This window comes from Amblyomma maculatum, chromosome 8 (assembly GCF_055883805.1).
Source record: "Amblyomma maculatum isolate TAMU_Amacu chromosome 8, ASM5588380v1, whole genome shotgun sequence".
NCBI classification, from domain to species: Eukaryota; Metazoa; Arthropoda; class Arachnida; order Ixodida; family Ixodidae; genus Amblyomma; species Amblyomma maculatum.
The window spans coordinates 66,904,372-66,927,173 of record NC_139351.1 but is presented as its reverse complement, the minus strand read 5'-3'; the positions used below and the strand labels follow the sequence as shown (position 1 = coordinate 66,927,173).

The window sequence follows — 22,802 nt, the reverse complement described above, 5'->3', positions numbered from 1 at the left end:
GTTTAACTGGACAACAACGCGTGGTGTTCGATCAACGCTTTCCGAGCGAGCGCTCCTTCTTATCCTTTTTTCTTCCTCTTTTGCTGACTACGTTTCGAGAGAAAGCCGTTGCAGGGCGGTGATTTCGCGGAGGTCAGAGCTCTGAATGAGGGCAAAAAAGTAAGTGATTTGACGGATCTCCGCGCTCACAAAATGTCTGAAAAAGAGGAACTCTGGAGGAAGAGCAATTTATCACGGGTTTGGCTCGCACGAGATCCCTCGCGAAAAAATGCGCGTCGCGGTGCGCTTCGGGTCTCAAGTTCAAGTTAAACTAATTAGCAGCTGGAATTTCCAACGAAATGGCTTGAATTGATTTCAAGGTCGCCGTTTCCAACTAAATCGGCGATCGTAAACGGCTTGACTCTATGCAAAAATAAAATATGTGTAAAGCGATACCAGTAGGTAAGAAATGGAGGAAAACAATGCCAGTAGGTAAGAAAAGGAGGAAAATAAACAGCCGCAGTAATGGAATGAACTCTTCCAGCAGTAAATGGAGCTAGGTCGAATGCTTGTATATTAACACGGAGTCAATCTCCACCTGTCTTTACGCCCTCGTTTCAAAAGTTCTAGAGGCTTTCTTTTGCGAGGGCGAAGACAGATAAGCGGTTGCTGCTCAAGGGTGAGCGGGTAAATCTACTTTTGCGACACGGGGCGCAAGCTGAGGGCAGAGCACGATTTATTTTCCCCGATTATCGGAAATCTCCAGAATGATAATCTGCGCTGTGAACAAGTCCCGAAAAACTTGAGGACGAAAGGGAGGCCTAGCCGAGTTTTACGCAACAAAAGCGACACGAAAGACGTCAAGGTGCGATTCCGAACCGCAAAAAAGAAATGGGGACCAGGTTCAATGGATGCAATAGGAACGCAACGGCGATGATATGCCACACAGCACCCGTAGAAGTCTATGAACAGTAAGTAACGCTAAGCTTCACCTAACAACAACAACAACAACAAAAGAACGGTGCACTATGCTTAATAAATATACCGAACAAGAAAGTGTAGAGCTCGCAGAAGAACAGCGCGGTATAAAGAGATAAGGAACTTGGTCGCGAGGCAGGTGCAATGTTAAGAACCAGAAGATTAGGCACGAGAAGACCGTAAAAGGTAGGCGAGTTACCAGTCACCGAATCGGCAAGCGAGACGTAAAACGCGCGCCTCAAGGAATGCGGCCGTCGTGCTATCTGAAACGACCCCGCGCACCACCTATCCAGCCAGGCGCTGTTACCCTATCTCCACTCGGATCGCAAGCCCGAACCACTAAAAACAGCACCACACAACACTTCACACGGTCGATCCGATCCGCTGAGTTGACACGCCCGAATCACTCAAATCGCCACCACCGCAGAGCACCACAAATCACTTGCACCGAGTCGACTTAACGATGGCTGTTCATCCTCTGCACCAGATCGCACCCACTACGGATAAATCCCGCCCTCGGAACAGAGGACATGTACGTTCACTGAGCGAAACCAAAATCGTGCTGCGGGAGACGGAAGTCACAAGCAACAAGACGAATTTGTAAGCCTGACAGCTTCACAGAACGGCTGGACACTGCGCTCATCGTCACTCACGCTCTCCGAAAGAAAGCCACGGGTCAAATGTCACCACGAAGTCACTTCTGCAATCTTTCCGATCGGCAGCAATCGCCGATGCAATCAATACCCGGACACTGGCATCCGCTTCCCACAGGTGTCACAGTAAATTGCCACAAGCCAGTAAATGAGAGTTTTGCCAATCGCTCTCACTCTACACAGTCCCTCCGGCAATTACTGTACTCCCACGGATGGCATGCACTCCGTGGCCGACTCCCACGGTTTCCCACGTCCGGCTGTCAGGCACGCAGAGAGTGACGCACAAGCACCAAAAAGCAGCGAAGAAAGTCACTAAACCGTTAAATCACCACCACTGCTGACACATCCGCGACGAAAAAAAAAAAACAAAGTCACGCCGAACCCAGCGCCACAACTCAGCAATAAAAGTCAGCTGGCAACATCGACGAAGCACCGCACCAGAGACACCCACAGTGCAACAACAGCAGCAATAAAACGGCAGCGCGTAACCCTTCCAAGAAGACACCAAGAAGAGAAGAGCTGAAGGGATTCAGAAGGTGACACCGGAACACGCTCCTTCAGCAAGGGTGGAGCCCGGTAGTCTTCAGGGGCAGTACACCGACATGGAGTCAGCGAGGCGCGCGCGCCGTTGCTCAGGTGAGCAGAGTACCGGGTGTGCCGAAACCCGGCGCCGAGCAGGAGGAGCGCGCGAATGCGCCTGGTGGGGCGCGGCCGCAGCGGCGGAGCTGCTCCAACGGGCACTCCCACTCCCGGTTGCAAGCGCCGGCGCGCGCGCGCGTGAACGCGCTTCTTTTAGGTTGTTTTTTTTCTCGCCAGTACCGCGCTCTCCCGTCTCGATCCGAAAATGTCGGCGGAAAAAGAGCGCAAGGCTGAAAAGGAGGAGGGTAAAATCGAAAGGGAAACGCGTAGGAAATGCGCCAAACAAGGACCAGAACGCCGAGGAAGCAGTTCGAGGAGCACGGTTTCCACCCGTCTCGAGAAAACGAAACCGGGATTCGAAATAACGGATTACCAAATATACGAGGCAGTGAGAAACGGTCGTCGTTGGCGAATGCGGCGCCATCTGGCCGCGGTTATAGGAAGTGAAAAAGCGAACATATTCTCGATGACACGAATTTCGAGCCCCTGTAAGAGAACCATAGTAGACACATAGAGTCCCCAAATGGGAACGCTGAAGCCATCGTCTGCATGAGCTTGTTGAAGAGAATTTCTGTCACTGCGGATATGCCGGAAAAACGTAATGCGACTGTAAACTAAACATTCATCAAGAAATATTACAAAAATTTTTTTAGAATCAAATACGGCCTGAAAGCTATAATTTGCAATAAACTGGAAGAAAAGAACGGGTCTAAACGAGCGCCAAATATGCCTGATATAAAACTATAACCAGGTCATTTTGTTCACTTTACGCGGGCATACTCTAAAGAGAATTTTTTATTTTTTTTTTCCAAAATTGTTATTCGCATAAAGCGCTACAGTTTTAAACCTTCCTCGTTGGAATTGTGAAATATATACACACGTTCCGTTAGGGTCGTTTTGAAAATTCACGTCCTACGTTCGTTCACACGGTACACATATACGCAGGAAGAAAGAACATTCAGGGGCCACTTTGGCAGCCTAAAGTGCTGCAAGGCGAAAGCCTTTAATGGCGCACTGTTGTGCATACTGCTTGGCACGAAGCATGCTCACGCACGGGATCTCCAACGCTAAATGGCGAAACGCGGAGCTACGGCGTCTTTATATGCAGTTTACTACACCGCCGGTGACGTTACCGCCCATTTCGCAGTATGACAAACTGCACAACTTGGTGGTGTCATCGCTCAATTTGGTGACGTCACGAATTAATTGGCTAATAAACGACTAGTTGATAAGGTAATTAAGTTTAATTAGTTGCTAGGTTGATTAATTGGTTAAGTAATTATATCATTATTCCAACTAGCTGATTACTATTACTGATCGGCTGATTTGTAAACTGTCTAATTGCCTAACTACCATGTTACTCATTACTACTCAAACAATTAGCTGCTGTTCAATTAGTTACCGTTTACCAATGCCCATATATGGTGCGCTCTAGAAAGTGTGACACCCTACTGTATACTGTACCATAGTGTATATATTTCTTTTATTTTTACCTACCCTTTTCTTTCTCCCTATCGCTCACCTCTTTGATTTCCTCTACCTTTTCCTCGCTATCCCTTTATTTCCGCCGCCCCAGTACAGGTGCTTCAAATATCAGATAGCAGATACCGGGGCTGGCTTTTCTTTCCTTTTGTACATACAATCTTTTCTTTCCTTTTGTATATACAATAAATAACCACTACCACCACCACCACCACCTCTGCCGACATGTAGCTCGTGCTGACAACAATGAGGCATTAAGGGCTTTCGCTCTAATATCATTTCCCGAATAAGGAAGGGCTAAGTCTGCCCATTATTAACGACGTAGTTAATACATATTTGCCACGTTATCGACGACGTAAACAACGCAGTCTAATCACGGTCCTCACTTTGTCAAGAAAGCACGAAAGGGCACATCTTTCCAGCGTGCTTTAGACCGTCTATAGATTGAATGACGCGCAGCGCAACGATCTGTCTCTAATTAGAAAACTTTATGGTAGCAATAGATGTTAGGCTTTTCGGTTTGTAGTTATTAAACATTCCGCTTACCTTTTTCGGCTTTTATTTCACAACGATAGTTCGGTTTTGTTTTTCGCCAAATACAGTTTTTGAAGAATGAATTACTGACCTTTGTGGTTATTTAACATGGCAATCCTGGCATATCTTGGCGTTTCCGTTAGCGTGAAAAGTACACTTTCCAGTAATTGTTATTCAAAAGCAATGCAAGTTCAGCAAGACAGCCGGCAGACAGTTCATTTTTCGCTGCGATCTTGACACAACTGCTAACTCAGGCAATTTTTTATTTGAAAATTTTTTAGAAGGCTTGTCAGTTTTCCTACTGGCCGTGTAATTCAGTTAGGCTCATTATGGAGGGTAACTACACCACAAACCAAAGGGTAACACGGTAGCATCGGAATTTTTTCTTCCATCTTGGACACAGATGCATGGCCTCCGCACGGCTTCAATCAAGGAAACCGACCGGCCTCCCTGGCTGACCGTTAGTCTAATGAACACAGTGCCCTAATTGCGCCTCCCATCGTACATGGGGAAGGTGAAAAAAGTGCATTACCCTGAAACATAAATTAAGAACGAGGACGCCATGCCAATGCGGCGCCATCTATCGACAGCAACCAAAACTCGAAAGACGAGAATTTTGCAGGGTTGTGATTTATCCCAATATATTTATTTAGGATATTACACTATAGTATTGGATAAAAAAGGAAACAGTACCTGGGCTCCAAGATTACCTCGGAAGGAGACTGCAGCCATGAAATTAGGAGACGCCTGCTTCAGGGAAAGAGAGCAATGGTTAGCCTTGACCGCCTAGTAAAGAGCAGAGACATTAGTCTGCCAACCAAGATCCGTATAACTCGTGCTATGGTCTTTCCAGTTGTGATGTATGGATGCGAGAGTTGGACTGTGAAAAAGGCTGACCGCCGAAGAATTGACGCGTTTGAATTGTGGTGCTGGCGAAGACTCTTGAGAGTTCCTTGGACTGCCAGAAGATCAAATCAGTCAATATTGTCGACCATAAACCCTGACTGCTCATTGGAGGGTCAAATTCTAAAGTTAAAGCTCAGCTACTTTGGTCATATGATGAGAAGAGAGGAGAGGGGTAGGCAGCGAACGCGATGGTTAGATGGCATCCTCGAGGCACTGCAGATGAAGTTATGTGATGTTAGGAAGATAGTGAGAGACCAGAAAGCGTGGCGTGACATGGTCAATAGGGTCACGAAGAGTCGGACACGACTGAACGACTGAACTGAACTGACCTGGGTTTGTGCATTTAAACTTCTCGTTGACTACCCAGCGAGCGAGAAAAAAGTGCCGCCTTCGGTGCCTGGAAAAATGAGTGAATGGGAACGAGTGAAAGCAACACGAATGCCGCTGAAAGTTGGGCTAGCTTCGTTACCGGTCGGCAAACGATAACAACAAAGACCAAACGAAACAGCATCGACCGCCCACAGAATCAAGTTAACCACGGAAGGTGGAAAACCGCTAGGTTATAGATCGAAGTGCGAATAGCGAAAGCGAATACGCTGCGGACGCTCAAAATGGGGTTTATTGCTCCATTCAGACACCAGAGTTGAAACCCCGTTCAGCTGATCGTGGGTTTGAAGAATAAAATTACAAAAAAAAAAATAATAACACCACATCTCGCTCCTATATTAGCGACTGACTGTGTGTTAATAAAGTGTTCCGTTCCGTACCGGTTCAGCGCGAACCAATAGAGATTTAGCACACCATGATCCGCGATCCGCTACCGTGATCCGCCACCGTGCGTTCCATTGCGCATGCCCCGATCCCTTTGATGCCGATAGATGGCGCCACATACTTGATGTCGGCACACTGACCTGCCGCATCGGAGCAAATCAGCTTGTGCGCCCCGCCCACGAGCGGTAGAGGGTCACGGTGGCGGATCGCGGATCACGGTATGCTAAATATCTATATTGTCTCATCTATTTAGGAGCGGTTCACCTATTCCGAGTGCTGCAAGGTATGCCGTCAAAGCGTAATTTCTCTTTGGGACAGCACAAGCAAAATAAACACGAATTGTATACCAGTAGTGGGTATAACGGGCACGAAGAGACATTGCTTAAATAAGGTACTGGTGAACTGGCACCCCTACACGGCGAGGAGTTTCAATCGCTTTCATCCCGACGCACACCGCGCAAGTGATATAACTGAGTGATCAGACAGAACGCAGAATGAGAGCAGGTATAATTATCAATCATCATCATCATCATGATCATCAGCCTGATTATACCCACTGCAGGGCGAAGGCCTCTCCCATATTTCTCCACTTAACCCGGTACTGTGCTAGCTGCATCCACTTGACCCCTGCGAACTTCTTAATCTCATCCGCGCACCTACCTTTCTGCCGCCCCCTGCTACGCTTTCCTTCCCTTGGAATCCAGTTTGTTACCCTCAGCGACCCTCGGTTATCCTCTCTTCGCACTACATGTCCTGCCCATGTCCATTTCTTCTTCTGAATTTCCACTAGAATGTCGGTAACTTGAGTTATTTCTCTGACCCACTCTGCACGCTTTCTATCTCTTAATGTTACCCCTACCATTTTTCGTTCCATAGCCCTCTGGGTTATGGAACGATAAAAAAAAAAGAAAAGAAAAAAAAAGAAAAGCTCGGCGTGACTTGGGACCCACACCGCATACGCATTCTTTCTCTCTCCACTAGTGCGGCCAGTGAGTCTGACAATACTTCTACCAGTTCGGAACGCTGGAATGCTACGAAACGAATTAGGCGTGCCCGGGAAACATCTGAAGGGCTGCAAATTGCCCCGGCGTCATGAAAAGAGATGATTGCATGCCTTTAGATGAATTCTACGCGAGAATGAAGATGACTAACCATCGTCAGCGGATGATAATCGAAGAAGTGACTCATAGTGTCACGAGTTATATTTTTCCTGGTTCTGATTTCCCTTTCAATGTCACGCCTCCTTCCTTCGTTGTTTATTCCTTGGTGATCTCCCAGACTATGACTCGACGGATTAGTTGGTATGAATGCGTCCTGAGGATCGACAATCCACCAGACGAACCTCGAAAAAAGGACATATGCCGTAAACCCATTAATCCATTGCACATTCGCTCCTTAAAACCTTTTCAATCCTTCCTTCCTTCCTTCCTTCCTTCCTTCCTTCCTTCCTTCCTTCCTTCCTTCCTTCCTTCCTTCCTTCCTTCCTTCCTTCCTTCCTTCCTTCCTTCCTTCCTTCACTTCCTTCCTTCCTTCCTTCCTTCCTTCCTTCTTCCTTCCTTCCTTCCTTCCTTCCTTCCTTCCTTCCTTCCTTCCTTCCTTCCTTCCTTCCTTCCCTTCCTTCCTTCCTTCCTTCCTTCCTTCCTTCCTTCCTTCCTTCCTTCCTCCTTCCTTCCTTCCTTCCTTCCTTCCTTCCTTCCTTCCTTCCTTCCTTCCTTCTTCCTTCCTTCCTTCCTTCCTTCCTTCCTTCCTTCCTTCCTTCCTTCCTTCCTTCCTTCCTTCCTTCCTTCCTTCCTTCCTTCCTTCCTTCCTTCCTTCCTTCCTTCCTTCCTTCCTTCCTTCCTTCCTTCCTTCCTTCCTTCCTCCTTCCTTCCTTCCTTCCTTCCTTCCTTCCTTCCTTCCTTCCTTCCTTCTTCCTTCCTTCCTTCCTTCCTTCCTTCCTTCCTTCCTTCCTTCCTTCCTTCCTTCCTTCCTTCCTTCCTTCCTTCCTTCCTTCCTTCCTTCCTTCCTTCCTTCCTTCCTTCCTTCCTTCCTTCCTTCCTTCCTTCCTTCCTTCCTTCCTTCCTTCCTTCCTTCCTTCCTTCCTTCCTTCCTTCCTTCCTTCCTTCCTTCCTTCCTTCCTTCCTTCCTTCCTTCCTTCCTTCCTTCCTTCCTTCCTTCCTTCCTTCCTTCCTTCCTTCCTTCCTTCCTTCCTTCCTTCCTTCCTTCCTTCCTTCTTCCTTCCTTCCTTCCTTCCTTCCTTCCTTCCTTCCTTCCTTCCTTCCTTCCTTCGAGTCCATATTTTGATTTTTAAAATGTGCCTCTGTTGCTCTTTTTCCTTCCCACTTCACTTCTACACTTACTTCCTTTACGTGTTTGGGTACTCACTCACTCACTCTTTTTTCCATCTACCTCCCTCTGTACGTCCCTTATATTCGCTCCCGGTGTTTTCCTTTCTTCCACCGCTGTTCATTTCCCGCCTTTCCAGCTGTTCTGCCCTTGCGCAGTGCGTCAGCGGAACCAGGCGCAAACACATATCTGTCGTGCGCAGCCACACGCTTACCGCGCGGAAGGCTTTCTTGCGGCAGAAAAGATACTGGCTCCCCCTATGCTACATCAACACGCCGGGAAGCGGCCTGTTTACACGACCCACAGAGATACGGCCGCCACGGGCAAACGGCTGCGGTAAGCTAGACCAACAACGAGGTAAAAGTAGAGAGGGGGAAACGCGGCGCAGTCATCTTGACGTCCGCACCAGTTATGCCCCCTCCCTAGCCGTCCTGTTGCCGTGGCCTTACGGAAAAATAATGCCATCGCCCATGAACAACCGAGGGACGGAGAGAGAGAGAGGGAGGGCGGAGCAGAACGCGCGCTTCTTGGGAGACAAAAGCGAGCGCTACATTGGGCGCAGTAAATCAGGCTGGTGCGATGGCAGGCTATCGTTATGTGCGGCCGCGGGAAGAATAACAATGGGAAGCCGCACGATGAGCGAGAGCAGGGTATACAGGATGCCCAGCTGGCTAAGTTTTGAAAAATAGAATCTGCGTTCTCCCGGACCGATTAGGTGAATGTTGATGAGATTTGTCTAAAGCACGTAAATAACCGCCCCTTTCGTAAATGTTAATGCGGCTTCGGCTTAGCGCTACATCCCCACTAGTGGCGGAACGGTGGAGTCTGCGGGCTGGTCTTTAAATGTTCCTGAACGGTACCTTAAGTGGAGCTTTTTGGTGTGCCGATAACATTTGAGGATACAATTAGCCTCTCAAACTTATACTAGGTCAAGATAAAGCTATAGTGGTCAAGCTAGAGCGATAAGAAGAAGAAAGACGCTAAGAAAACATCCGCAAAAGAAAAGTGGTCTTTAATTTTAAAGTACGAAAAAAGAGAGATTAAATATAAGCGAACACGGTCACAGAATGGCGCCGTGGCTTTAGGCAGCATCAGCACTACAGCCACGATGTATATTTTCACAGCACAGTAGACTGTAGATGATCACCTTTATTTAAGGGGCGGTAGTTGTGAGCCCAGCATCATCTCCTAAGTACACCGCTGCAAAGCAGTGAAGCCACCCTATTAAAGTACATTGTTTTGTGGCCCAAACGAAGCCACCATACCTTGAGAAAGAGCGTGGTAATGCACAAGGTGTGGCAAGTCCAACCAGCAGGCCTTCGCTTGTGCTCACATTTTGCCGACAAGCGACGCTCTCCCGACGAAACGACCAGCATGTGTGATGACCTAGTCTTTTTTTTTTTTTTCTCTTCTCTGTGGAAATGTTAAAAATAGTGCGCTTGATGATATTCTCGACAACAACCCCTCGCAAACCAAGATCGGTTCCGCGTGAGCACGGTTGGAGAGAGTATTAATACACGCGCATTTCAGCATACTGTCGAGACTGGGCAGATCGAACTCGAAGGGGTTTGAGAATTATTTCGATAGATTCAGGTGGCAATTAATAGATAAACTTATCTGCGAAACCCAGAAGCAGGAATACATAATATCCCCCCACGCTACCGTGTTGGCAGCGTGCGTTTCGAACATCGTAAAGCCGGTCATGGTCACGGCAGACCATGGCTGGACTGAAGCATGCGTTGGCTCGCCCTTCGCGCCGCAGTTAGACGCCGCGGAATGTTCTTCGAAACCAGCCAGTATCTATAAGCAGAAGTTTAATTTTTTTACTAATACCAGAGTACTTCACTCTGCTATCCATAGAATAAACGCATTAAAATCAGGGCAGAGTTGGATCCTGCCGCGGGTTTGGCCAAAAAGCGAGGGCCATCGACAGGCTTTACTTAGTCGGGCTGGCTTCACCGCACGACAGCGATTTGGCGTGGAAATTCGATGCAAGAAAAGGGGAAAAGACCCCCATGAGGCCAAGCCAACGTCCACTTCGTCACGTGGTTTCGAAGCATTAGCTACGACAACAGACGCCCATGGTGGCACTCAGCCGCGCGCGAAAAGTCATCGAGCAGTGTCGTTAGGTGAAGCCCCAGTTACATGTCGCGGTGAGTCGTTCGATGTATCGAACGAACGACAAAATTTTAAGTGTACTATATTCTTCGAAATTTAGCAACACTTCTAGATAGGATTTTCAAGAGGACTACCTGTGTGCGCGATGCATCCTATACAGTTCGAAATATCGGAGTTCGATATATCCGAGCTCGATTGCGTAGCAATTGTGAGGCGAGGAAATTTCGTGCGGACTATACATTCAAAGCACGTGCATATACCCCGGAACCTTCAACCATGCTCGTGAAGCGCGCAACCTTCTGCAGTGATGCAGCCTTGGCTGCTATACCTGCAGTAACGACCTTGTGTTAGTAGACCACACGTAGAAGCGTCAATCACGACTGGTCGATCGCAGTAATAGGGGCACGGGCGTCGGCTTACCTGCGAAAAGATAAAAAAGAGGCAACAGATTAGAGCCTGCTTTCAACTTATTCAACTTCATGAAAGAAAATAATAAAGCAACAAACAAAACAAAAACACTCAAATGCAGTACAAGGCACAGCTTCGGCACAGGGTTATACAGAGTGGCAACGTTGACTCGTCAGATTCGGTCTATAATAACGTTTGGTAAACATCTTGCGCAAGAAATGTGTGTATATATGCACACATTTAAAACAACAATAAAGTCGAACTCGCCGTATGTGCGCACGTCATTGCAAGTTCATCCTATCTGTTGGAGTACGTTAGTTTACTATGCGCCCTTCACTGGTTTGCATACGAGCTGTAATAATTAAAAACGTTGAACTCAAATAACCAGAACCATGCATTGCAAGCCATGTGGAATAACGGTCCAATTATATGCGAAACGGTGTTCCACACGTGTACAACTGTTACATGTTTTTGCTTATTATTGCAATGGTGACTATATAATTACGTGAGACTGCGTAACACGTGCGTTCGACAGACTTTTACAAATGTCTCGCAAGCATTGCAATACCTACGCTTCCTGTGGTAAGCGACATCAAAGCGATGTGCCCGCACTATGTGTCGCCGTGGCAGTTATGGCGGTACTGGGAATGTAGCCCGCTCTTAAGTCCTCCTACATGAACAGGGCTACAGTGTAAAAAAATTTGTTGAAAAATACAGAAATTTTCAGCCAGCTGTCCTGCCAGAAATTTTCTGTTTTTTTTTAATTTTTCTGTGTTTTTACAGTTTTTCTGTTTACAAATGATAGAAAATTTTTGTAAATTGACAAAACTTTTGTGTTATACCGCGTTTCTTTTTTCAGTTTTATTTCTGTTTTTCTTTCTGTCACAGTAAAAATAATAACGCAAATATATTATTTTTTACTTGATTTTCGTTTAACGTTTTCTACCTGTAATAACAATAAAATTGCATTAGGCGCTAATTTCTTCAATGAACACTACTTTAAGGCGAAAGTCTTGCCAACTACATCTCACGAATATCTTTCGGCGCTGGCAATACTCGATGGCACCCATAAGGTTGGCCTCGCAACAGCCGTTGTCTAGCCTCGGAAAAGAGGCAAGTGGAACAAGGCGGAACAGAATAACACTGTAGCAGGGAGCCAACCAAAAACGGACCTCAATATGGCGCCATTAGTTATCTGCTTTCGAATCGAAATTGTTAGGCAGCCGATCATCGGACAGCGTCTTCAGGGTTGTCATACTATTTCGCTTTCTATTCAGAATTTCCCTACTATTCAAGTAGAAATCAGTTTGAGGTAGAAAATAAAACAGTCGGCAAAAATATATCTAATTGTTTGCATTCCAATCAAGATTTCGGCTGGAAAACCGAAAATAACTGTTGTTTTTTTTCGTGAACGTATTTCGTTCAATGAAGTAGAGCACATATTCTCTGTACTGGTACAGACATTTTCTTTAAAAATACCTGTAATTTCACACACGTTTTTTTACAGTGTATACCGTTCGTGTATTTCTTCACGCGAGGAAAAGCGCAAGCTCCCAAATGGCCTAGTGGCACAGAGCGATACGCTCACCCTGCAGGCCCGAAAAGCGCAATTCAGTGAGCTATTGCATCATTCCATTGCGGAAATTCGCCCTTCGGTGCAACACGCGGGCCTTTCATGCTCGCATAGTGCTTAGCGCAGATCCTTACGAACTCGTTCGGCACCTACTTGCAAACATCGCGTCGAGTTAAAAATAGGGTACGAGCTTAAGCGAAAAGGTAATTTACACTAAGCCCAGCAGCAAATTTAAAGTTTACAATATACGCGCGTTCCAGGAAGGAAATCGGTTGTAGCGAGCGCTGCGTTGCCGTCCAGTTATAGGTATAATATTACAGGCAAAAGTCAGATAATTCAGGCGATTGGGCTGCGTGGCTACACGGAAACGATTGCTTCCCGCGCTCTCATACGCAATAATGTTCTTTTCTTTTTTTTTTTTTATGCCGATATGGTACGCATACTGTCATCCACATACTTGTCTACAGGGCTATCGAGCGGCGCACTCTATGGTGCAGTTATGATTCGCCGCCGCCTAATAGGTCCGGTTCAGCTTTCGAAGTCAGTGGGAGTATAAATATGACCCTCGGGAATGTGGATGGATCGTTGCGAACCTATAGGCTGTAAACCTATAAACCTATAGGGCTGCAAACCTATACATTTGCAGTCCTATGCAGCCCACTCGTTAATGACCCAATTAAGCGTACTCCGCGGTTGCGTTGTTAAATCGTTCTAAAGGGGCGTGTGAACGACCAAACAAGGTTGACAATACGGCGTCAGACTCGCAATTATTGATCACGAACGTCGAGAAACTAAAGCTGCACGGCGTGACGCGTCTGACTAGAAACTACTGTTAATGATGTCAATCTCCGGAATGCACGATGACAAATGAAGAGGACGCATCATCTAAATGTATAGCTTTATATAACCGGAACTACGACTGACGCTAAACGTGCATGACAGAGGATATGTCGACTTCGCTCTCCGCACTTCAACAATCTACTTCTGTAACCACTCCTGAACACCTACCTACACGCTTTGATGCCACGCTTTCGTGGTGGCTGAGACAAGTTTTTATTGAGGTACCAATACTACGCCAGGTTTCGGCCCGTCGCGTCGTCCCGGGAAGGGCCACATTTGACCGTCGATAGCCACGAAGAAGACGACGACGAAGACTAAGAAGACTGAGAAGACGAAGAAGAAGATAATGAAGAAGACGAAGAAGACTAAGACAAAGAAGACGAAGACGACGAAGAAGACGACGAATACGAAAAAGATGAAGAAGCAGAAGAAAACAAAGACAAAGAAGACGAAGAAGAAGACAACGAAGAAGACTCTAAGACGAAGCAGGCTAAAACGAAGAAGAAGAAGACGAAGAAGAAGGCGGCGAAGAAGATGACTAACGCTCAGTCACCGGCAGCTAATGCTCTTGCTCCACATTCGGTTCAACAGCATTGAACCCTTCTCATTTTTATGCGGGATGGTGGCTTACGCTCTAGCGTCATACTCTTAAAGGATAAGCTTAAGTGTCCCAAAGTGTCCCAAAGTTTATTCCACAGAGAATTTGACAAAAAGCATTAGTTTATTTTTTTTTTTATTTTTTTAGGCGCAGGCGGAACAAACGTCGGACCAATGTTGGTAATGTGTTGGTAATGCACAGGTCCTATGTTGGGCCGGTCATTGTCAATACAGTACCAATATTAGGCAAACAGTTCGTGCTGCCTGGGATATATGCCCCGCTGAGCAGAAAATCATGGCATCGGCGTTGTCTGCGTTAATATGAGCGAAAAATCACGAACATGGCTATGGGAGGTGGCAGCCGGCGCAGCTCATCAACATGGTGGGCTGAAAAAATCATCCGCTGTAGTTTTCTACATCATGCGCGGTTTCTGGTGTGGGACCATAGCGAGGTCAGCTCAGTTTCCCGGCCAAAAGGTGGCTAGGGGTGAGCTGGCCATTCTTCCATCCATGGCCTAGCGAAAACAACCGTATGATTAACAATAACCTCATACAGATCTCTCATACTCATCATCGTCAGCCTGACTATACTCACTGCAGGGCGAAGGCCTCTTCCATAATTCTCCAATTAACCCCGTTCTGTGCTAGCTGCATCCACTTGACCCCTGCGAACTTCTTAACCTCATCCGCCCACCTAATTTTCTGCCGCCCCCTGCTACGCTTTCCTTCCTTTGGAATCCAGTTTGTTACCCAAAGCGACCATCGGTTATCCTCTCTTCGCACTACATGTCCTGCCCATGCCCATTTCTTTTTCTTGATTTCCGCTAGAATATCAGTAACTTGATGAATTGGCTGCAAAAGGCAAAACGCGTACTGCAAGAAGCGTCCATAAATAGCACCAGCTACACCAAGAACAAAAGCTTCTGAGAGCGCAATACACAAGGCAGCCATGTGCCCCGTCGTGCGGCCGAAATATTTGACAACCACATCGTTTCGGAAGCTTCGCGAACCCTGAAATTTTTTTGCAAATGAGTCAGTGATTACCGACAAACAATTACACAATAATAATTGAATTAACCGAAACGTTCGGTTAAAAAAGCGGTCATTCACACAATTACAAAATGTAATTAATTGCAAATAATTTACTACACACAACTTTATCCGGTTGGCGGGAATTGCTTATGCTAGTCGAGTGTGCAGCGAAAGATGCGAAAATGCAGACCTTTCTTGAATTTGTGCCGCTACGCTCGCGTGAGCATATGCGTACGCAGGATAATGCATTTTGATGAAAGTGTTGGTATAGAGAGGCACAGAATCAGTATGGGATCTAAATTATTAGTTAAGAAAAAGTTTAAAGAAACAGGGAGGGGTTTGTGGAAGACAGGGATGCAGACTAAAGCAGCACTGGAAATGTACATGACATTCAAGGAGGAAATAGCCAAAGAAAATATCTACGATACTCTAGGGGCAGCTTATCATTGTTCGAAGCCAGGCCAGCAGTACTGCAGACTAGGACGTATACAGCCAAGTATTAGGAAGTTGGCATGACAGGTCATGCGTCTGCAGAACAGCAGGAAACGGTTAACACTTGAAATTTCATGTAAAGAGCTGCACCCTATAGTTCAAGGCAACGAGACTGATTTAGCTAAAGAATTGGGATCAAGGATAGTGGAGGAAATATACGCTTTGAATGGGTAGAAATAACCACACGGAGGTTAACTGATTAGTGGCTAAAATCAGCGCGATAGTAAGTACTAAAAATACTATTCACAGCTAGATGGCACGCGCCGCCGAACTATCCATCCACCCACCGCCCATCCATGCACCATCCATTAACCACCCACCATCTACCCATCCATCGACCACCCGCTAAGCATCCATCCCCAATCGGCCCAACAACCTTACATCCATCCGCCATCCACCCACCAACCATCAATCCACCATCCACCAACATCACATTCATCCACACACCCACACAACCTGGCCATTGTGCCGCTACTGAGAAAGAAGCTTTCGGCATATGATTTTTATTGACAGTTTGTTAACAGCCTGCAGGGAAGCAGATGCCAAACGTGCACACGGGCACTGAACGCCTTGAAATACGCGGAAGCCCCTTTGTCGCACACGGGCAACGCGACGTTGAGAACGCCAGTTCGATTGACTGGGGATACCACCGTAGCCTGGAGCAGGAATGCGGTTCAAAGCCATGTGTCGCCATCTGCCGCCGACTCTCAGATCTCCGGTGCATCGTATCGGCGCGTGTTCCCCAGGTGCCACTACTACATACTCCGGCCTTTATTCCGGGCTAAATCCCCTCAAATTGCCCTGAGTAGACGAGACATCGCTTTAACATTCACTTTCCATTCCCCGATATTTTTTTTCCCCATTTTCAGCTAATAATGATAATAATAATAACTGGTTCTCAGGAAGGGAAAGGCGCAGTATCAGTCACATTTGTTTCTGTGGGCACCTGAACCGCGCCGTAAGGAAAGGGAGGAAAGTGGGAGTGAAAGTGGGTAGAGATAAAGGTGCCATAGTGGAGAGCTCCGGAGCAATTTCGACCACCTGGGGATTTTTAACGTGCGCTGACGACGCACAGCACATGGACGACTCTTCGTTTCGCCTCCATCAAAACGCAGCCGCCGGCGGTCGGGACCGAACCCGGGTACTCCGGCACAGTTGCCGGGCATTTTCTGCTTAAGTTGGTTTATGGGAAAAGGAGTGCGCCGTATCTGTATCGCTACTGGGTAACAATTATCCTTAATTAGGTCACGGTCGCACCTCCTTTTCATTCCGCGGTTTCTTTATAATATATATAGTTTTAGTTGTTTTGGGGGTAAAGGGAATACGAAAAGTTAGAAGAGACAGTCTCGGTTTTAGGCGGAAACCTACCCTTTATTAGCTCAAGGCCATTCGGACCCAAGGAGGCGAGATACGGAGTTGGAGCCCGATCAGTCGAGCTTACGCTCTACAAATGTAAGATATCTGCGGCGGGCGGAACTCCAGAAAATATCGACTCCTAATGTTCTTGTACAAAAATCCCAGGGGTAAAGCGCCATTTCATCTGCGCGCGTTTGAAAAGCAAAATCACTTATAAAACGCGCGTGAATACAAGGATACTGGCAGACTGATTACGACATTACTTGCGTCTCTCATCACACAGCAAACACATATCCAAACACAACCCTTTACCACAAAATACGGTCAACGCAATGCCAAAGCGAATGTGTCTGATGCGGAGACATCGCTACACTATACCACACAACATGGGGATGCAGGGCTAGCTCCATAATGCCTAAAATAGATAGACCTAGTCGTGAGCAGTGAAAGGACCTTCTAGCAGGACAGGCCAGACAGACATACCCCACACCTCACAAAACTCTAGACAAGGCAGAAGAACACACCCTCCGCCGGCTACAGACCGACACTCTCGTTACACCATTTGAACTCCACCAATGGTACCCCTCACTTTACACACCAGAGTGCCCACACTGTGGAGAAATAGCTACGGCTTTTCACATGGTGTGGGCATGCCAATTAAATCCCTTTATCGATAAACTTCCTAATCCCAATTTAGAGCAGTGGGAGGCCATTCTGCACAGCGAGGACCCCGACCAACAAAGAGGACTGGTTCGCAGGGCCCACGCTGTGGCGCAGGCCACTGGGCTGCCGGAATAGGCAGACCACCCACAACTCCGAGAACTCCCATGCACTCAGTAACGTTTTCAATCAATCAATCAATCAATCAATCAATCAATCAATCAATCAATCAATCAGCTTATGTTTGTGCAGCGAGCCAGAGCCGCTACTGAGGCCAACGGACTCCTGAACAAAGGACTGCCGACAATTGCTCTTTCCTAACCCAGTAGTAACCCCAATTTCCCCCAATAAATTTTATCAATCAATCAAATCAGTCTCTCATAATCTGAGTCGCTTTGGGGCGTAAAACCACAGAAACCATCTGATATCACCCTTCCGCATGAAAGAAAGACCCAAATTGGCTGCTCCTGCCAAACGCAACGTCAGGGTAACAGTATGTCCAGTCAGTGCATGGCCATGTCAGCTTCACAACCTCCTGCCAGTGCCATACTCGTGATGTTTCGCTCACAACGGCAACGCCGGCGCCTGATGTTCGGTGAGCGGAATGACGCTATCGCGTTTAAGGTAAAAAAAAATGTAACACACCCGGTATATGCAGACCATTTTGCTCCCCTTTATTATTTACACAATTCATCAATTTGCGGCATCAGCTGTCGGAGACGGCAGCCTGTCTCTGTGGAACAAGCACCATGCCGCCGGCTTCACATCAGTTGTCTTCGTGGCTTCTAATCTGACCTCTAAGCTCAGCAATCATCTGTAGCGCTGTTTTCAACCGATCTTCGGACCGTTGCACCATCTGCGCGTACCTTGCCTCGTGGACGTGGATGGGCTCATTAAACAGATTAATGTTGTTCTGTTGCTGCATGGAGGGGAAGTCTTCAACTTGGCAGTACCTTTTCAGTCCGGTCTGCTCCAAGACTAAGTTCAGGTGGGCTGCCCACTCTGCCCGACTCCAGTGGATGCAGTCCTTTGACAGTTTCAGCGAATCCCCTTTACGCGGTCTTCCACTAGAGGAGCTGTCACGGTCGGATCCATTCGTGCGCAGGGGAAGAGCGTGGGCTACATTGGAGCTTGGGGGCTGCTGCCTTTCCAACTCTTTCAGTCGGGTCCTGATCGACTCGCGAAGGTGGGCCGAAGTATTGCACAAAAGTGGGTCCACCTCCACGCTTGGGTTTTGCTTGGTTAGCTGGCGGAGCACCTGAATGTTTTCTTCAAAGTTGTCCTCTGTGTTCAGCATATGCAAAACGTTCTTGAACTGTTGCTCGATTGCCTTCTGCTCGTGCTCGTCGTTGCTCTTATTTAGAGAGTCACCAGAGGTGCCCTTGTTGCCAGAGATGACAGAACTTTTTTGCGCATGCATCTTTAGCATCTCGGTTATCGTATTCATAAGAGACGACTCCTCTTGTCCAGGCACCATTTTAGTGTACGTCAGCAGCCTGTCACCTTTGAGGGCAGCCAGTTTGTAGATGATGGTGCGCACTGTCCGCAGGGGCGTGTCCGAGGCCAGCCCCTCCCAGAAGGAACCTGGGTATGCCTTCAGGAACAAATGCAGATCGAGGAGGACCGCGTCCAGGCTTAGCTCATCTACGCAGCTCTCAAGCGAGGACATCATCTTCCACAGACACCTGAGGACTATCTCGATGTGCTTTTCGGACGTCTGGGTACTCATATTGCCCAGGCAGTCGTGCAGGTAGGTTATCAATGCTCCGAGTACGCTGGTGGGATTTCCTTTGCGGATGATGCGCAGGACGAGGTCGCGGATGGAGCGCTGCATCTGAGGTCCCTGGCGGAGCTCGGTGACGTGCTTGTCTGCGGGTACCATCAACAACTGGTGCAGCAGTTCCTTCAAGATGCCACTGTTCACCCGTCGCCCCAAGGGACGGCCATCAAACACCTTGAGAAGTAAAGCGGCCATTTCCCGGTAAACGTTGACCACATCTGCATTGGCAACCGGGTCATCGGTTACGCATTTGTTGCGCAGTAGCCTGTACTGCATAGCCAGCATATACACTAGTTGGTCGGCAGAGCCCATGAGTACGGAGCCCCCATCATTTTCCAACAGGCCATCTGCCCGAGCAAGGCCTTTGAGCACGAGGGGTATCTCCTCTGATATGAGCTGAGAAATGAGGATATCCAGGGAAGGTGCATCAGGCGGAAGCCTGCGAACATGATGGCTTGCCAGGCTGGTACTATTTACCAGTATCCTCCAGGGCAACTGTATAGGCGGTTCAGCCAAAATGAAATCGACATCCACTTCCTGCAGGTTGGTGTCCTTAGGTGGAGCCGAAGCAGCCTCTTCCATCATCTTCTCTAACTCCGAGCTTAGAGTCGCATCCAGAGACAGCAGACGTGCTGCAGAGGGAGCCGCACTCCGGGGGCTTCTGTGCACTACGTCCTCTGGCTCAGCTGTGGTTTCCACCATGGCTGCCGATGAAAACACTGCAGACTGTAGGCGTGGTGGTGTTAGTTTCTGAGCAGGCAGCGAATCTTCAGGGGGCAACATTGGCATCAGACGCGTGCGTGACGCTCGTTTGATGCGTTCCTTCAAGAGAGACTTGTCCTTGTCTGAAATCTGACCGATGTACTTGAATACGCGTTCCTCCTCACGGAAGTAGGCCTGCACAACGCAGTTCAGTGCTGCATTCCTGACTTTGCTGTCCCGGTCTGAAATGTGCTTGGCCACGTACTTGAGAAGAACCGCTGGCGCTGGTTCCGAGACTGGAAGGCCCATAACATCGAATAAGAAGCACAGTTCTTCCAAGCATTCTGCACGCTGGCGTGAATTATTGGATGACAAACCCTGCATTAGGTATTTGAACACCTTGGATCTTGGGAAGACAGTGTATATCCGCCGGAAGATTTCGCGCACTCCCTTTCGTACGGTGTCCCTGGAATCGCCGGCCTTGAGGATGAGGTACGGCAAGAAGGAAGAAGCCTCGAGGTCGTGCATCCTGTAGCCCACGTCATACAGTGCTGGGAAGAGTGCTTGCAAGTACCCCAGTGCTCGCAGCAGCACACTCGGGTTGGTGTCGAAGAAGTGTAGGGTGAGCCATTTGAGCACGAGGTCAACGTTGGCACTGGTAGCTTCCAGCCCTCCAGGGCTGCTGAGAAACTCGTGAAGCGTGTCGATAGCCTTGATGTGCATCTTGAAGTCTGCACTGAAGCAGTTGGTCACAAGTGAGGAAGCCCAGTTGGCGGCCATCATCTGCTTCTTCAGCTGCTGGTGGAATTCGTTGCGTGGAGAACTGAAGTTCCACTTGAGCAGCTTCAGAGCTCTCTCGTACGCTATTCGCTGTTCCTTCAGGTTATTGGTAGACAGCAAGGGAACTGTATCTACTTCCTCCTCCTTTTGAGAGGACTTGCTACTGCTTCCAGGCTTCACAAGCATCTTGCGCCTTGAAGTACTTTTCAGCGAACGACCTCTGCCGCTGCCCCCGACAACTCCACGATCTTCATCAGTAGACATTGCGTCCGTGTGGTTGTGTTGTGGTGCTGGAAGGGCCACCTTTACAGCAACAGCAAACGCTAATCCTGTTCTTCTTCTCCGTCGGTGCATATAGCACATACCCAGAGTAGGGGATTGGCCAGGTCTCATTGGAAATGTAAGAATAGAATTCATGATGTCGATTTATAGTGTATACAATAGATAACTTATTAATTAGGAATTAGTGCTGCTAAAATAATTTGGAAAAATTGTAAGGTGACAGGAATAGTAATCAATGAAGGATGGGCTTGCGTGGGGCCTTCATCTTCTCTCTTTGGCGCATAGAAGAGAAGAGGGGGCGGCAAACACTTGCGCCTTCTCAGTGCACTCTTTCCCATCTTTCATTTGTATATTGTTCAGGTCTCCTAGGGATAGCATGATCATTGACTCAGGGGTGCAACAGCTTAAACAGGATTTGTAGCAATTTTGGAGGAGCAAGCTCCATATTTGGAGCAGCTCACACAGACACGCACACGCACACACACACACACACACACACACACACACACACACACACACACACACACACACACACACACACACACACACACACACACACACACACACACACACACACACACATACACACACACACACACACACACACACACACACACACACACACACACACGCAAAATAGCTGCGCTTTGAAGTAAGAATTCAAATTTTGGAGCCGTTAAACAGGAAAGAAACAATACTTTCGTCATACACACATAAAACAAAGAAGAGATGTGAATATCGGACCATATGAATGAGATCCGAAGGAAATCTAACAACGGCCACCTATCAGCGGCTCTTGGCATATTGTCTTTGGGAATCCGGCGAGTACCTATTTTTGTAAACCAGCGATTTGTACCGCATGGCATGGTATCACAATAAAAAAGCAGGTATGTGAGCCACAAAACTGAGGAGGTTATTTCTTCAAACTTCAGGGTCCGAACAATATAAAAAGCTAGAAAATATGCAATTCATTATTTTTTCAATTCAGTCTACACCCCCCCCCCCCCCCCACCACCCCACACACACACACGCGCGCGCGCACACACACACTCCCCTCACTTAAAGCCCTGGGTGCGGCTGTCCGTAGCCTCTTCGCATACTGCGACTGAAGCCTACCTGTCCCGCCGCTAAAATCGTCGACCCGCTATCGCTGCGAGGAATGTATAATAGTAAACAACCTCCATTTATTTTCTAAAATACTCAAACTGTATGAGATTTAAAAAAGAAAAAAAAAATACATCTGCATATCTGCTGGACCTATGCTACTTTTCAACTTACGGTTTTGTGCCATCAAGAACATGCATGCCTTTTTGTACCATATTTATCCTTCGCGGCGCCACAACCGGCGGCAAAGCCCACCCCAGCCTGCCAAACATGTCTGGACTTTTGTATAACCCTGTCCGTAAGCCGCGCGCGGGGTGCGCTATTAGGGGGAGCCAAGCCTCACCGTAATCCCGTAAGGTTGCTTTCGTAAAGTTCAGACGTCGTTTACAGGTTTTTGTTGGAATACGACTGAGATTTCGTTATATGTAATTTTTAAGGCCTGCGTGGAACCATCAGCATCATCATCATCAGCCTGATTATACCCACTGCAGGGCGAAGGCCTCTCCCATATTTCTTCACTTAACTCGGTTCTGTGCTAGCTGCATCCACTTGACCCCTGCGAACTTCTTAACCTCATCCGCCCACCTAACTTTCTGCCGCCCCCTGCTACGCTTTCCTTCCCTTGGAATCCAGTTTGTTACCATAAGCGACCATCGGTTATCCTCTGTTCGCACTGCATGTCCTGCGCATGTCCATTTCTTCTTCTTAATTTCCACTAAAATGTCGGTAACTTGAGTTATTTCTCTGACCCACTGTGAACGCTTCCTATGTCTTAATGTTACCCCTACCATTTTTCGTTCCATAGCCCTCT

General features: G+C 47.7%; 2 protein-coding genes across 4 annotated transcripts in view; both read right to left on the bottom strand.

The window, feature by feature from the left end:
- dop (microtubule-associated serine/threonine (MAST) protein kinase dop) overlaps nt 1-22,802 on the bottom strand; it is a 364,897-nt gene that overhangs the window by 212,160 nt on the left and 129,935 nt on the right. The window lies entirely within an intron of this gene.
- On the bottom strand, nt 18,110-20,959 carry LOC146181361 (cytoskeleton-associated protein 5-like). Its single transcript, XM_084577720.1, has one exon. It carries the CDS (start codon nt 20,957-20,959, stop codon nt 18,110-18,112), a length of 2,850 nt encoding a protein of 949 aa, XP_084433846.1.

Bases quoted from the DNA above. Each gene is read 5' to 3' on its own strand.
- LOC146181361 (XM_084577720.1), bottom strand. From the start codon at position 20,959: ATGCACCGACGGAGAAGAAGAACAGGATTAGCGTTTGCTGTTGCTGTA.